Source organism: Candida metapsilosis (genome assembly GCF_017655625.1).
Source record: "Candida metapsilosis strain BP57 chromosome Unknown scaffold5, whole genome shotgun sequence".
Classification (NCBI taxonomy): domain Eukaryota; kingdom Fungi; phylum Ascomycota; class Pichiomycetes; order Serinales; family Debaryomycetaceae; genus Lodderomyces; species Lodderomyces metapsilosis.
In genome coordinates, this window is record NW_027138163.1 from 813,612 (window position 1) to 828,038 (window position 14,427).

General features: G+C 38.3%; 8 protein-coding genes across 8 annotated transcripts; 5 read left to right on the top strand and 3 right to left on the bottom strand. All coding sequences in view use genetic code 12, as the record gives it.

Moving 5' to 3' along the window:
* Nucleotides 1-13: 13 nt before the first annotated feature.
* Nucleotides 14-1,105, bottom strand: I9W82_004095 (uncharacterized protein; the record flags this gene model as incomplete). The annotated part of the gene is made up of 1 exon (XM_067693131.1): nucleotides 14-1,105. One exon carries the CDS (start codon nucleotides 1,103-1,105, stop codon nucleotides 14-16), a length of 1,092 nt encoding a protein of 363 aa, XP_067547683.1.
* Nucleotides 1,106-1,322: 217 nt separating this feature from the next.
* ERV46 (Erv46p) lies at nucleotides 1,323-2,558 on the top strand (the record flags this gene model as incomplete). The annotated part of the gene is made up of 1 exon (XM_067693132.1): nucleotides 1,323-2,558. The coding sequence occupies one exon, from the start codon at nucleotides 1,323-1,325 to the stop codon at nucleotides 2,556-2,558; it is 1,236 nt and encodes a 411-aa protein (XP_067547684.1).
* A 125-nt stretch (nucleotides 2,559-2,683) lies between these two features.
* On the bottom strand, nucleotides 2,684-3,562 carry I9W82_004097 (mitochondrial 54S ribosomal protein mL46; the record flags this gene model as incomplete). Its single annotated transcript, XM_067693133.1, has 1 exon — nucleotides 2,684-3,562. The coding sequence occupies one exon, from the start codon at nucleotides 3,560-3,562 to the stop codon at nucleotides 2,684-2,686; it is 879 nt and encodes a 292-aa protein (XP_067547685.1).
* A 690-nt stretch (nucleotides 3,563-4,252) lies between these two features.
* I9W82_004098 (Nrd1 complex RNA-binding subunit) lies at nucleotides 4,253-6,277 on the top strand (the record flags this gene model as incomplete). Its single annotated transcript, XM_067693134.1, has 1 exon — nucleotides 4,253-6,277. The coding sequence occupies one exon, from the start codon at nucleotides 4,253-4,255 to the stop codon at nucleotides 6,275-6,277; it is 2,025 nt and encodes a 674-aa protein (XP_067547686.1).
* Nucleotides 6,278-6,457: 180 nt separating this feature from the next.
* Nucleotides 6,458-7,519, top strand: I9W82_004099 (uncharacterized protein; the record flags this gene model as incomplete). Its single annotated transcript, XM_067693135.1, has 1 exon — nucleotides 6,458-7,519. One exon carries the CDS (start codon nucleotides 6,458-6,460, stop codon nucleotides 7,517-7,519), a length of 1,062 nt encoding a protein of 353 aa, XP_067547687.1.
* A 187-nt stretch (nucleotides 7,520-7,706) lies between these two features.
* On the top strand, nucleotides 7,707-10,223 carry FOL1 (trifunctional dihydropteroate synthetase/dihydrohydroxymethylpterin pyrophosphokinase/dihydroneopterin aldolase; the record flags this gene model as incomplete). The annotated part of the gene is made up of 1 exon (XM_067693138.1): nucleotides 7,707-10,223. The coding sequence occupies one exon, from the start codon at nucleotides 7,707-7,709 to the stop codon at nucleotides 10,221-10,223; it is 2,517 nt and encodes an 838-aa protein (XP_067547688.1).
* Nucleotides 10,224-10,275: 52 nt separating this feature from the next.
* Nucleotides 10,276-12,063, bottom strand: I9W82_004101 (Rab GTPase-activating protein; the record flags this gene model as incomplete). The annotated part of the gene is made up of 1 exon (XM_067693139.1): nucleotides 10,276-12,063. The coding sequence occupies one exon, from the start codon at nucleotides 12,061-12,063 to the stop codon at nucleotides 10,276-10,278; it is 1,788 nt and encodes a 595-aa protein (XP_067547689.1).
* Nucleotides 12,064-12,840: 777 nt separating this feature from the next.
* Nucleotides 12,841-14,427, top strand: RIM21 (Rim21p; the record flags this gene model as incomplete). The annotated part of the gene is made up of 1 exon (XM_067693140.1): nucleotides 12,841-14,427. One exon carries the CDS (start codon nucleotides 12,841-12,843, stop codon nucleotides 14,425-14,427), a length of 1,587 nt encoding a protein of 528 aa, XP_067547690.1.

Consider the following 14,427-nt stretch of genomic DNA (forward strand, 5'->3'; position numbering starts at 1 on the left):
TATGCGTATTTGTCTATTTCCTTCTTGGCGCAACTGATCTAACTGGTCTCTCATCTTTATCTCTTCTACCACGATCACCTTTCTTGACCCAACTAACTGTAGTTCCAAAATCTGAACTATAAGCAAAGACGGATTTGGTAGGAAACCAGCAAATGCTACTAAAAGTCATGCTTCCACTAGCACTGTTGGGTATTTCAAACACGGACTCACCTGACTCTATATCATAAATGATTGAATTTGAATCTTTATCAAAAGATACGGCAACATATGAACCATCACGGTTTATATTTAGTGAAGAAATAACTTCATCGACATCGCTAATGACGCCGCAATTGACCATTGACTCGGTGCTCCATTTACTAACGACTCCTTCACTGGCCCCCACGGCGAAATGACGACCTCGTGGAGAGATTGCAATCGAAGTAGCTGATGATCGATGGCCCGTCAATACTGTCTTTAACTTTATATCAACACTTCCACCACCCCCGCCTTGGACGCCAATGCTATTGTCAGCAGTGTCAGTGACTTTATATATCGGTAACGAACCATCATGTAACGCCATTATGAAAAACTCATGGCCATAATTAAACCATTGCAAATCATAAACATGATCGGGTACCTTAAACTCATGCACGACTTTATAATTCTGATTAACGGCAAAACACAAGACATTTGATTCTCGATCAACAGCAATCAACAATTCACCATCTAGCGAATACCGTATCAATTTCAAATGGGTCAGCGTAGTCTTGATTACATTCTCCAATTTACCAGTGGCACCGCGCCATATTTTAATATTCTCGTCTCTTCCTACAGTAGCAAATGAATACTCACTGTTTGGATCCCAAGATATACTTTCAACAGCTCTTGAATGGGCATCTTCAATAATAATTGGGTCAACAATTCGTTCTGCTAAACATTTCCAAATACGTAATGACTTGTCCGTTCGCGATGTGACGAGACGGGTGCCGCAATTGTTGATTGAAATGGTTATGACTTCCGAGGAGGAGGACGTGTGTCCTGCTAGTGGCTTGTCGCGGAGAACGTGAGACGTTAGTTGTTTGAAATAGTCTCGACTGTGTTGGACGGAAGGATCTACTGACATTGAAAGGTATTGGAAAGAAGGTTGGATATAGTTGCGTCAATGCGAAATTAGCTGGCACAGTTAATCAGTCACTGTCGTAAAGCTTTGGTGAAAAAAAAAAATTGAAAAATTCGAGATCTCAAAATCGAGCCACGTACGTCAAACCTTCACGAAGAATCAATCTTGTATACATCTATACAACCCCGTCGCTCCTTTCACACACACATATTCATCCACCATGTCTGCCCAACGACCTAAGTTAATCTCGTTGGATGCATTCGCCAAGACGGTTGAAGATGCCAGAATCAAGACTACATCAGGTGGTATCATCACCCTCATTTGTATCTTGGTTGCATTATTCCTAATCCGTAATGAGTATATTGACTACACTACCGTGATCGCTAGACCTGAGTTAGTTGTTGATCGTGATATAAACAAACAATTGGATATCAACTTGGATATATCTTTCTTGAACCTACCTTGTGATATGGTCTCGATTGATTTATTTGATGAATCGGGTGATTTACAATTGGATATCTTGAATGTACAAATGGAAAAGTTTAGAATAATCAAAAAGGCTCACGCTTCACAACCAGTGGAGATTAAAGATGAACAACCAGCTTTACAACGTGAAGTGCCATTGGAAGAAGCAGCTCCTGGCTTACCTGAAGAAACTGAGGGAGAATGTGGTTCATGTTATGGAGCAGTACCACAAGATAAGAAACAATATTGCTGTAATTCTTGTGCTGCTGTACGTCGTGCTTATGCTGAAGCCAATTGGCAATTTTTTGATGGTGAAAATATTGCTCAGTGTGAACAAGAAGGTTATGTACAACGGTTGAAGCAACGTATTGAAGAAAATGAGGGATGCAGAGTTGCTGGAACTGCCAAGATCAATCGTATTGCTGGAACTTTGGATTTTGCACCTGGTGCATCAATGACTAAAGATGGACGTCATGTCCATGATTTATCATTGTATCTGAAATACAAGGACAAGTTTAATTTTGACCATATTATCAATCACTTGTCATTTGGAAACAACCCCCCACAAAGTCAATTAGATGACACTGGATCCATAACTCCATTGGATGGACACAAGTTTCTTCAACATAAAAAATATCACCTGATTACCTATTTCCTCAAGATTGTCGCTACTCGTTTTGAAAGCTTGGATGGAAAGCACAAGTTTGATACCAATCAGTTTTCTGTAATTACCCACGATCGTCCTTTGGCTGGTGGTAAAGATGAAGATCATCAACATACATTACATGCAAGAGGTGGAGTACCTGGCGTTGCTTTCAATTTTGATATATCGCCAATGAAGATTATCAATAGGGAAGAATATGCCAAGACTAGACTGGGGTTCATTTTGGGTGTTGTGAGTTCGATTGCTGGGGTATTGATGGTGGGTTCGTTAATGGACCGTAGTGTTTTTGCTGCTCAACAGGCAATTAAAGGTAAAAAGGATTTATAGAGGAATCTGTAGAGTAAAAGTGTATGATACAAAGAGAGTTGTGTATAGTTTTAAAAAGATGTTGGTAGATTGATATTATGATATTATACAGGATGATCTATTTACAACAAAGAATACTTCCCTTCTCATACATCACTCAATAAATGCAGTATATCTGAGTAGTACTCACTTGGCAACAATTCCTTCAATTCTTCCTTTGTTGCCCATTGATATTGAATTGAGTTGGATTGTGGTTCAAAAGTTCCCGACAAGATATGTGACTTGATAAAATATTCTTTATTCTTATTATGGTGACATGGCACCTTTGACACATTGAAATAGTTAATCTTTTTACCTCCTAATTCATATAGTCCTTCTTCTGCCAATACATGCAAAGGTTGCAAGTTTTCACTTTGTTCTTTGAAAGTTGGTAATTTCCAATCAGTTCCATTATCCTTTACAACCAAGTACAATGTCCTACTTAGTTTCCTCTCCAATGAAGTCAAATCATTACGTTTATCAGCTTCAGTTATACGAGAAGCAGGCACAATCTTTCTTGAAATTTCATTTTCTTTGAATTCCAGTTGATCTTGTCCTTCAACAATTTCATCCTCTTCTCTATAAGTCTTGGGGACCCTAATATACTGTCTAAATCTCCTATCTCTCAAATGCTTCAAATCTGGCTTACCTTTAGGCCAATTTGGCAATTTTGGGTTGTAACTAACTGGATTCTTGTTGATTTGTCGATACCTCAATTCAGCCATTGTACCTTGTTTGAAATAAAACCATTTGGGGAATGTCCACATGAGTCGTCTCCATAATTCGGATTGGTATTTGTAGAATTGGGATTCGAAAGGTGTAAGGTCTTGAGTTATGATGGGAAGACGTGATAAGATTAAAGTCAGTGATATTGATGGGGAAGATGTGCTAGTGGCAGTGGATTGTGTAGCAGCTGCTGCGGCCCCTGCATAGCTTCGTATTTGGGTTGCTAAAGGACCCCTTATCGTACAACCAACGTAATTCATAGGTTGAAAACTTTGGATTGAATGAATCAAAATGGTCTTTCTATAACTGGGTGTATTTTGAAAAATTTTCGTAATTGGTAGTTCTCCTACTGAAGGTAGTGTACAATTGCCCAAAGAAGAAAAGGAGGAAAAATTTTCTGGTTCAACGAAACAGAAACAACAAAAATCACTCATTCAACATATCACACACACTTCTTCGACCCATAAGAAACCAAACCAAACCAAACCAAACCAAACCAAACCAAATAAATCACCCCAGAACCCATATAACTTCTATTTCTCATTAACCAAAGAGAAGAAGGTAATCCGTACATTAACACAAGAGGTACTAAGTTTGTTCTTTCTTTTTCATTTAATTCTTTTATAGATTCTTCACTTGTACGAAAGGGTAAGTTTCAGTAAAAAAAAAAAACAAAACCACATATCCAAAACCAGTAAGAAAGGGAAGAGTATCCAAAAGAAATACTTCACATCACACCTACCCCAAATATCAAAAAATTCAGCGGTGAGATCAACACAACAGTAGTTGCCTTCAATCCCATATCAATTAAATCAATTTTGTATTTTCTTTCTGTATTTCGTATTGAACAGATCCCTACGATTCCTTGGGAAATCTAATTTGTAAATCATTGGAAGCCAGTTTAAAGGAAACCAAAAGTATTAAAAAACATACACTACAAATCTAAAGTTATGCTGATGGAAAGATTTGACCAACTTCTTAAGGAATTGCCTACATTGGCAGCTCCAGGTGTGTCTGGTTCGCGTATTAAAGAGTTGTCTAACATTGCTAGTACAGACTTTGACAAGGAGAAGGAGAGTAGGATCGTTGCTGCGCTTTATTCTAGTTGTAAATCTGCTGCCCCTTCACATAAATTAGGTACTTTATACGTCGTTGATGCTGTCACTAGAAAATTAAAAGATGGTGCTGTTGCATCAGGCGAGACTATCGATGCGTCAGCTCCTGATGGAACTTTTGCATCGGCTGTTTATAAAATTGGTCAATTGATTGACAGTTTGATGGATGACGCTTTGGAATACTTGTTGGATCCAGTAACTATCAATAAGATTAGTAAGTTGGTGGAGATTTGGGAAAAGAATCACACTTTTGATGCTGAAATATTGAAAAAGATCAAGGACAAACATTTCAAGTCGACAACACCTCCAGGAAGTCCACCAAAGTCAAGTGTTGAGCCAATAAAACCCACCTCTGCACCTGAAGATTCTAATAGTATTTTGCTGGCTTTGGCATCCTTGGCAAAAGGAGAAACTGAAGCCTCTGAAGCAAGTTCTGGCTCCCAGTCTGCATCAGCACAACCTGAGGCAACAAGCTCAAACGATACGGCTAGTTTGTTAGCCAACTTGGCTAATGGACAGGAGAAACAACAGCAACAACAACAGCAACCAGGTCAACCAGATGATCAACAAGCTATATTTAGTATGTTGCAACAGTTACAAGGTGGTTCCACTGCTTCAGCTTCTCACCCTTCTAGTGGCACACACTCATCGGGTGGAATTGAAGATTATGGTTCAGGAAGACGTGGTGGTAGTCGTGATCAAGACAACAGTCACAAGAGAAGCAGATCTAGATCCCCTACAAGGCAAGTTAAATCACCAGCTGCTGCTTCTTCGGTGCTTGCTTTACAACAGAACATCCAACATTTGAAACAACAAAAAGCAGCTGCTGCTGCTGCTAATAATGGGTATCAACCAAATTCTCCACCTCAACAATTTCAACAACATCATAATAATAGAAACCAAGGATCTCATAACAGAGATCCCGCATTTGTACCCCCATCGGCTATGAATGGTGAAATGAACATTCCAGGAAGTCCTCACTACCGTCCAAGAAACCTTGGATTCGACCCAAGTGTTCCACAAGGTACTATCAAGGTTTTGTCGAGAACGTTGTTTATTGGTGGTGTTCCAAGAAATATGGATGAGAGAGTGCTTGCTCAAGTATTGAGGCCATTTGCTGAAATACAATCAGTTATTTTAAACAGTGAAAGAAAGCATGCTTTTGTTAAGGTATATTCAAGAAAGGAAGCAGAGCAAATTATCACATCTTTTAACAAGGATCAATCATTACCATTGAGGACTCGTTGGGGTGTTGGTTTTGGTCCTAGAGAATGTTGTAATTACCAACATGGAATTTCGATAATACCAATAGAGAGATTGACTGATGCCGATAGAAACTGGGTGGTTAATGCACAATGGGGAGGTACTGGTGGCCAACCGCTTGCCAGTGGTATGGTTATTGATGAGCCAGATATTGAAATTGGAGCAGGTATATCCTCGAAAGCTATGTCAAAGAAGATGCCTACCAACTCAGCAAGAAATGGCCCTAAATCAAATAGACCTGGTGAACCAGACGAAGAGTTTGTAAAGACCACCTTGATCAACCAACAAGTTCAAATGAGCCATGGATCCCTGCCTGGGTTCAACACATATCAACAATCCTCAGTTAATCCTTTACAAGGCTTGTTTGGAAACAGCCCCACTCAACAACAACAACAACCTTCATTTCCACCACAAGCTCAACAATTCCCATCATATCCACCACAAGGACAACCACAGCAACCTGTAGGGAATAATTTCCCATCGATGCCTGGTATGCCAGGTATGCCAAATCCTGCTCAGTTTCCTCCTGGTATGGCTGAAATGTTTATGCAAATGATGCAACAGCAGCAACAGCAACAGCAGCAGCCACCGCGTTAAGTTGATTTAGAGGAGAGAAGTTGTTTAGACATGATTGTATAATATATATAGTAGTTGAATGTATCGTAGTAATCGTTGTGATATTGTTCATCACGTGTAAACTGTCAAAGATGATTTTTTTTTGTTTTCTTTTGAATGAGAAATTCATCCATGGTGTAACAGCAGGAGACAATTGGTCAAATGAATAAACCGCTAAACAGTCTAGATCAGCACCGGAAAAGAGCTCCTCTTCACAAACTGAAAGTCATTCAATCGCCTGCTTTTGAGACTGGACTTATAAACTACCCGGAAACGAAAGAAGGAGATAATTCTTTTATCAATATTTACTCACCTCAAAAGAAGCCTTCGAAGCCAGGCAAAACATACAAGACTCTTCCGAGTAAAGAACGATCTAAAAAGAAAAAACCCTATGTTCATACTAATAGCGAAGAGGACCAGAAACGTCATGGCTTGAAAAACGTTTCGAATTTTCCGGTGCTGCTAAGTCCAGAGAAACTTCGAAATGATGACGACGACGACGACGACGAGTTTCGGATAATTGATGTGAATAACATAAAGCCAAGCCCATTAAAAAACAAGCGGAAATTGGACCTTAGTAAAATTGATGGGTTGTTAGAACTAAGTGATGATGAAGACGACAGAACCAAAAGGGCAAAACGGAAACTGAGTACTAAATCGACCACCAGTGCCGAGCCAATGAATTTAATGAGTGCGTTTGAAGAGGCCAAATACGGAAGCAAAAGTGACATTCTCAAGAAATATAAATCTAGACGTATTCCACCACCAATCAAAAAACGACTGGAGTTATTAAAAAGAGCCAAAACTCATTTCCATGTCATTAAACTCTTGCTTCAAGGCAAAGAAGAACCATCTGTATATTACGAAATGGCCAAGAAGTGTCAAAGAAAATCACCACATGAGACCATGACAGCTAAAGAACAAGCGAAAGTAGACTGGGAGCAATTTTATGGAGGCTACTATGGTTTCCAAAGACAATCAATCATTGGCAAGGAGATAAACAATGTATGCAAGGATGATTTACAGAAAAGTAGAAGGAATCCGACAATTAGTTATTGGTCGATACCAAGTTTTGCTACTCATGTGTTGGCGAACGAGGTTATTATACGAATGATTATGGAAGATTTGAAACTTGATTATGAGGCTGCGGAGGCGTTTTGTCAGGAGTCTACGGATTATGGGATTGTAATTGCTGATAAAGTGGATATGGAGGATGATGTGTAGATATGCTTGGAGGCAGTTTATACAAGGTGTCTTCTACGTTGTACTATATAAAAACTTTGTACGTGTAAGTCAATTACATTTCTACATCCCTATATGTCTACCACAAGCCTATCAGATCCTGAAGGTCGACTCATTTGCCCCTTTTGGGTGCAAATGATTAAAATTCAAGAAAAATTTTTGCGAGAAAATGAACCAAAATCATTCTCTTAATCAACAACCAACACAATTTACAACAGTCACAATATTGTTCCTCAAACTGTTAAGACCCAATTGGGTTCATTTACCAAAACCATTACTTAAAAAATTACACCATAGCACCAAAATGTCAACCGACTTGGTGTTTGTTAAGGAAATTTCAGCTACCGCAATAACAGGAAAAGATGCATGGAATCGACCATCTCCGCAGCCAATCACCATATCCGTTTCATTAAACACTGATTTTCACAAAGCATCAGTGACTGACAACTTAAAGTATAGTGTCAACTATGCTGTTTTAACTAGACATATTTCTGATTTCATCAAGTCTAATGAACACAAGAATTTTAAATCCTTGGGTAGTATTGCCGAGGCAGTATCGCAAATTCCCCTTGATGAGAAAAGTGGAGGTAGTGAATTGGCCAAAGTTGTCGTCCGAAGCCCCAAGTCGGAAATTAGAGCAGATAGTGTTGAGTATGAATTGATTCGTAGTCGAATTGATCCATCTGCCAATTTCGATAGTTATAATGTCACCAAGTTGCGTCTTTTGACAATCATTGGTGTTTTTACTTTTGAAAGACTCCAGAAACAGATTGTTGATATTGATTTAAAGATTAGGATAAAGAAGGATGACCCAAATTTGGATTTCCACAAAATTGTTGGTGATATTGTTGATTATGTTGAATCATCCAATTTCAAAACTGTTGAAGCTTTGGTTTTCAAGATTGGGCAATTGACGTTTCAAAATTATTCCAATGTTGGGATCGAGTATGTTGATGCGAGGGTAACGAAGCCAAATGCGTTTAGTCATGTGGAAGGTGTTGGTGTGAGTTCATTGATGACTCCAAAAAACTTTGCCGATGTTGAACCTTTGGCTGTTGATTTTGTGCTGCATGATAAGGGTGACTTTAACTTACCCGTGGAAAATGAAGCTTCACAAGACTACAAAGGAGATCACGTTGCATATATTGCGATTGGATCTAATATCAACCAGATGGAAAACATTACAAAAGCACTCGAGAGATTAAAGACGTACAATATCACTCTTGAATCAACATCATCAATGTACATATCCAAACCAATGTATCATCTTGACCAACCGGATTTCTTCAATGCCGTTGTTAAAGTTTCATTTTCAGATTATTCTCCACATAAATTACTAGAGATTTTAAAGGAGATTGAGTATCAACATTTAGAAAGAGTCAAGGAGATTGAGAATGGCCCACGTACTATTGACTTGGATATTTTGCTTTACGATAATGTACAAATCAATACCAGTGACTTGATAATACCGCATAAATTAATGTTGGAAAGAACGTTTGTTTTACAGCCACTTTGTGAATTGTTACCACCAGATCAAACTCATCCAATTAGTGCTGAATCCTTTCATGACCATTTACAGCAGCTATTGACAAATAAACCCGATGATCATATTCAAACAGATTCAAGTTTGTTGCAGTTGATTCCTGTACCGAGAATTTCAACTAAGTATAATGTCATGAAATTTGATCAAATACATCATAAATCACAAACTGTGATTATGGGGATTTTGAACATGACTCCTGACTCATTCAGTGATGCTGGGAAGTACTATTCTTCTTCGTTGGAGGAGATTGTGAAGGAGGCAGCTAAACTTGTTCAACAAGGCGCACATATTATTGATATAGGAGGAGTGTCAACGCGACCAGGCAGCGTGGAACCTTCAGAAGAGGAGGAAATTGAACGTGTGCTTCCTCTTGTTAAGAAGATTAGAGAATCATCTGATACCAAGTTGGCGAATATATTGATTTCCATTGACACATATAGATCTAGTGTTGCCAAACAATGTCTTGAAGCAGGTGCCGATATCATCAATGATATATCGATGGGTAGGTATGATGAGAATATATTTAAAGTTGTGGCAGAGTATGGATGTCCATATATCATGAACCATTCTAGAGGCACCCCGCAAACAATGTCCAAGTTAATCAAGTATGAACCAAACAAGAATGATGATATTATAGAATACATCATTGATCCTAAATCGGGACAACAGGAAGGTCTTAATAACCCCGAATTGAACAACTTCCTCAATGGTGTTTCACGTGAATTATCTTTACAAATACTAAAGAGTTTCCGGGCTGGTGTTAAAAAGTGGCAAATTATATTAGATCCTGGAGTCGGATTTGCAAAGAATTTGAACCAAAACTTGGCTATTGTAGCCAATGCATCATTTTTCAAAAAATACTCCATCCAGGTGAACCTGCAAGGCCAAGACGCATCAAGAGTATCCCATTCACTGTCGTACCTTAGCTTCAATGGAATGAGTGTCTTGATTGGCACGTCAAGAAAGAAGTTCTTGGGTACACTAACAGGCAAGTTGGACTCACCCTCTGATCGAGTCATGGCAACTGGAGCTACAGTCACTGCATCCGTGCAACAGCATGCTGATTTCGTTAGAGTACACGATGTGGAAAAATGCAAAGACGTCGTTGTTACAAGCGATGCAATTTATAGAGACATTATGTAAAGCCAAAACATAAATTTAACCACTTAACCGAAAGATTATCTTCTATTTATATTTATCCCTTTTTCCCTGTAAACTTGCGCTTCATCTTATTGCTAATGCTCTTGTTCCAAACAATTCCACTCATAATCGGTCTATGGAATCCATAAACGTCATGAATGTTTTCATTATTGGCATCATTAGTTGAATTCATTAAACTTTGTTTCTCCTCCTCGGTCATCTCAGTCAAATCTTTGCGTTTAGAATTCAAATGCATCTTTTGCCTCTGTCTTGCTACAAAATCCCGACATTTATCAATTTCACCTTGAGATAATGACCCAAATCCATACCCACCAATCTTTTTAAAACAATGATCAATTAGTAAATTAGGATCCAAGATTTGTTTAGGAAACCCTTGCATAAATTGAAACAATTCAATTTGTTGACTTTCTTCATTACCGAGACCTTGCTTGTTTTGAAACTCTGGTGAGTCTATGCACATTTTGAAAATGGTTAAAGAAATTCGGAAAATTGTTTTGGAGCCTTCGTACCATAGGATATCCCATACTCGCAATGTTGTTTCAACGGGCAAGATTCCAACAAATAGAGACATAAACCAGGATGATGTAACCAAGGTTACTGGTGGTAATCTGGTCAATATATTATCCTCCTTCAACTTCTCTCCTTCAAAGTTCGTTCCTAAAGTATCCCATAGCTCTGGTAAATACTCTTTTACGCAAAGCATTAACACCCCTTGATCGGTGTGCACACCTTCTAAATCAGCCAGGTGGACATTAGGAATAATCCTTTCAGTTAAGATAACCAACATCCAGAAAGAACGCTCTTCATCCATAAATAGTACGAGTAGACCAGCTAAAAAGTTTAACGATTGACAATAACCTATCTGTGGTTGATAATGTGCAAATGCAGTTAAAACCCTCCTTAATGACTTTATGAGTACTGTTTCTTCCTTCACATAGCTAGCTTCAGGGGTACTCAGGCCAGCCTTGGTTATAGAAGAGTTGAAATAAATATTATCAGGAAAAGTCCTGAATAAATCTCTTTCAATCACTTCGCTTTCCTTATTCTGTATATCCCTCGTTTCCATGACAATTTTGTTATAAAGTCCTTTATGTTTTCGTAGTTTGTCGTATCCTCCTGCGTAAAAGAACCATGCATTACCCCGCCACTCAGATGGAATACCACGTCTCACCATCTTTTTCATCTTGTCTGACTTTGGTGGAAAACGAGTCGGGACCTCCTCTTGAAAGCTATTCAGGATATTTGTTGTTGACTCCACATTTAACCCATGGTCTTTCATTGTCCTTTCCCATTTTTTCTTGCGTCTGATTGTGTAGTCTGAGTATTGTTCAAACCAGAGATTGTATTCTTCAATGGATCGACCATGTGACGAGCTCTTTTTAAAGCCATATCTATCAAAGTTTGACTTTAGAACCTCAGCATCAGACACTTCCGTGGTTGGTTTGACATATGAATCTCTATTCGATTCACTATCTAATGCTGTTGCTGAAGAACTATCGATGGAAATAACCCCATTCTGATCAAGAGTATTTGAACTATTGTTTGGAGTAGAGCCTTCAAAACTTTTGATGATGGATGTATCTGAATTGATATCCTCTAATGGTGATGCAAATTCAATATCTACCAAACTATTTCGTCTAGAAGGACTTTCTTGTGCATAAGTATCTAGTATGGAGAAGTTTCGTGAATATGATGATTCATTACGTTCATGACGTGCTTTTCGTGATCCAGGGTCTAATGTCTGGTATCCACCTTTTTGATCAGTGTGGTTGTTGTCAATGCCGGGGTATGGTTCAATCGTTTGGTCAACTGTGGTTGCCATAATATTATATGCAAAGTGTAGCTTTTCTGAAGTTCTTATATATATGTAGATCAAGGCCACTGAATTTCAAAAAAGAAATAAAATAAAAAATGGGTGATATATCTTTAAAGATGTGCCTGTATCATTTGAAAGAAAAGTGGAGAATGAAGAAACCCAAAGATGCTAATTGGAACTGGGTTCTGTTAGGATTTTTTGATTAAAAGTTTGATGACAAAATGTAGCTTTAGATGATTGTTGTTGTTTACAAAGAGAATCTAAAAGTCATTAAAAGTCAAAAAATTTTAAAATCGGATCAGGCGCAATCAAAAACATTTTGAAACGGAAACGAAGAGATACACAATAAAAGAAGCATAAAAAGATGGCATACATGGAATTAACTTTAAATCGTCTTCTTAGAATTGAATATAACATCGTTCATGAAAGATTACTGCTTTTAATATGTGTATCAACACTGTTTTTAAGTGCAAAGTGGAGCTTGTTAGAGTTTCCTCTCGGTAAAAGTTTACTCTGAACTAGTCACGTCAATTTCTCATTAAAGCTACTTACATGTATAGGACTAAAAGGGAGGAATCGTCAATTACAGTTGCAGACACGAGTAGAATCTCATACTGTAAGGTACCACCAAATGAAAATGTTGGCTATGCAGAAAAGAAATTAAGCGTTTATGCATCAAGCGGGTAAATCGTATAAAAAAAAAAAAAAATAACATTCGTCTATCAAATTTCAAACAGAGCAAGCTTTCTGTTAAAGAGTTTTGCATTACACAGATCATATGTCATGTATTGGAAAAGCACGTGGTGGGAAATGAAACCATATCCCTCATGCGAGGAGATAAAGTTGAATGAAGGAATGATAATATCGCATGACCAAAACTATCCAGTACAATATATTCTGAAAGCTCAATACCTACAAAACTGTTATCGAGACGCGATTCCCGTCCTTAATACAAATGTTGGATTAGTTATTGACAAATTTACTAGACCTTTGCCTATTGTTGCAGAGTCGTGGACCAACTTTACTCATCACAACACTCGAGGGTCGTTCAGTTATAGTGTTGTTTCTATTGTTTATGCAATAGCTGTACTGGCGGTGATTACTTGGTTTCTCACGATATTTGTGTTTACAAACTACACCATTAAGCCATCGTGGTTGCTAAAATTGTCAACTTTACTTTCATCAGTCTATATTTTGGTAGTTGTTATAAAATCAATCATTTTACTCCACTCACAACAGAGAGAAGGATATCTCCACGGGGCAAAAGTATTAAATGAAATAAATGAAAACAAAGCAGTCAACATAATTGACTTGATTGTGGTTCTACTTCTACAAATTAATCAAGTACAAATAATTATGAGATTGTTTCAACGACAAAAGGATAAACGTCTTACATTTTATGTCGGTTGTGCTGCATCTTTAACGTCACAAGTAATATGGGGTATTTCACAATTTCACTATTTTGAAGTCAACAATGAAGCAGGGGATATCTTGCCTGCATTTATTTATTTGGTAAGAATAGCCATGGCTTTGTGCTATGCTGCCATCATAACAGTGTATTTCATCAGCAAAATTCAAATCATTATAGCCAATCGTCGTATTTGGCTATTGACACTCCTCACATTGATATTGATTTACAGTCCAGTTGCTTTTTTCATCGCCGATGTCTCAAATGCATTTATCTATGAGTTGTCAGAGATTTTCTCAGTAGTTAATTATGTCATTGGTGTTGTTATACCGTGGGAATGGTGCAACAAGTTCAATCTTATCATGAGAGCGAAGGAAAAAGAGGGTGTACTCGGACGAAGATTTTATGAAGATGAGTCTTATGAGCTCGACAGGTTCGAGCTTTTCGTTGAGGAGCAAATGCCCTTGGATGATGAGGACGACAGTGATGGAGATGCGAATAACTATGGCGATGTAGAGGCTGCTCGAGGTGGAAGAGATATGAACTCACCGGGTACGAACCTCAGCCAACAAGTTCCAGAGGTGTTGGATGCTAGTGAATTCTCGGCCGCGAAGAAGGTGCTCCATGCTTTGAATGCATCAAAGCAAGCATTTTTATCATTCACAGATACCATTATAGCAGCTGGTTTTGCTATACCTAGATCGGTTAGTGTGTCGACACATTCATTTAGTGGTAGACTGAAGGACACGCATCACGCCGAGCTTAATGATGCAATTCATGATCAAGCTCAAGACTCCAATATCGGTGGATCTGATGTTGACCGTGTCACCACCGAAGGACCACTGGAATTCAATACAATATCATCATCAACTAGCAGAAACAGAAGAAATGTCTATGTTTATGCGAAAAAGGAAGTTGTTGTAGATCTTTCTAGTCAGGAAGAAGAAGCAGCAGAACATTGA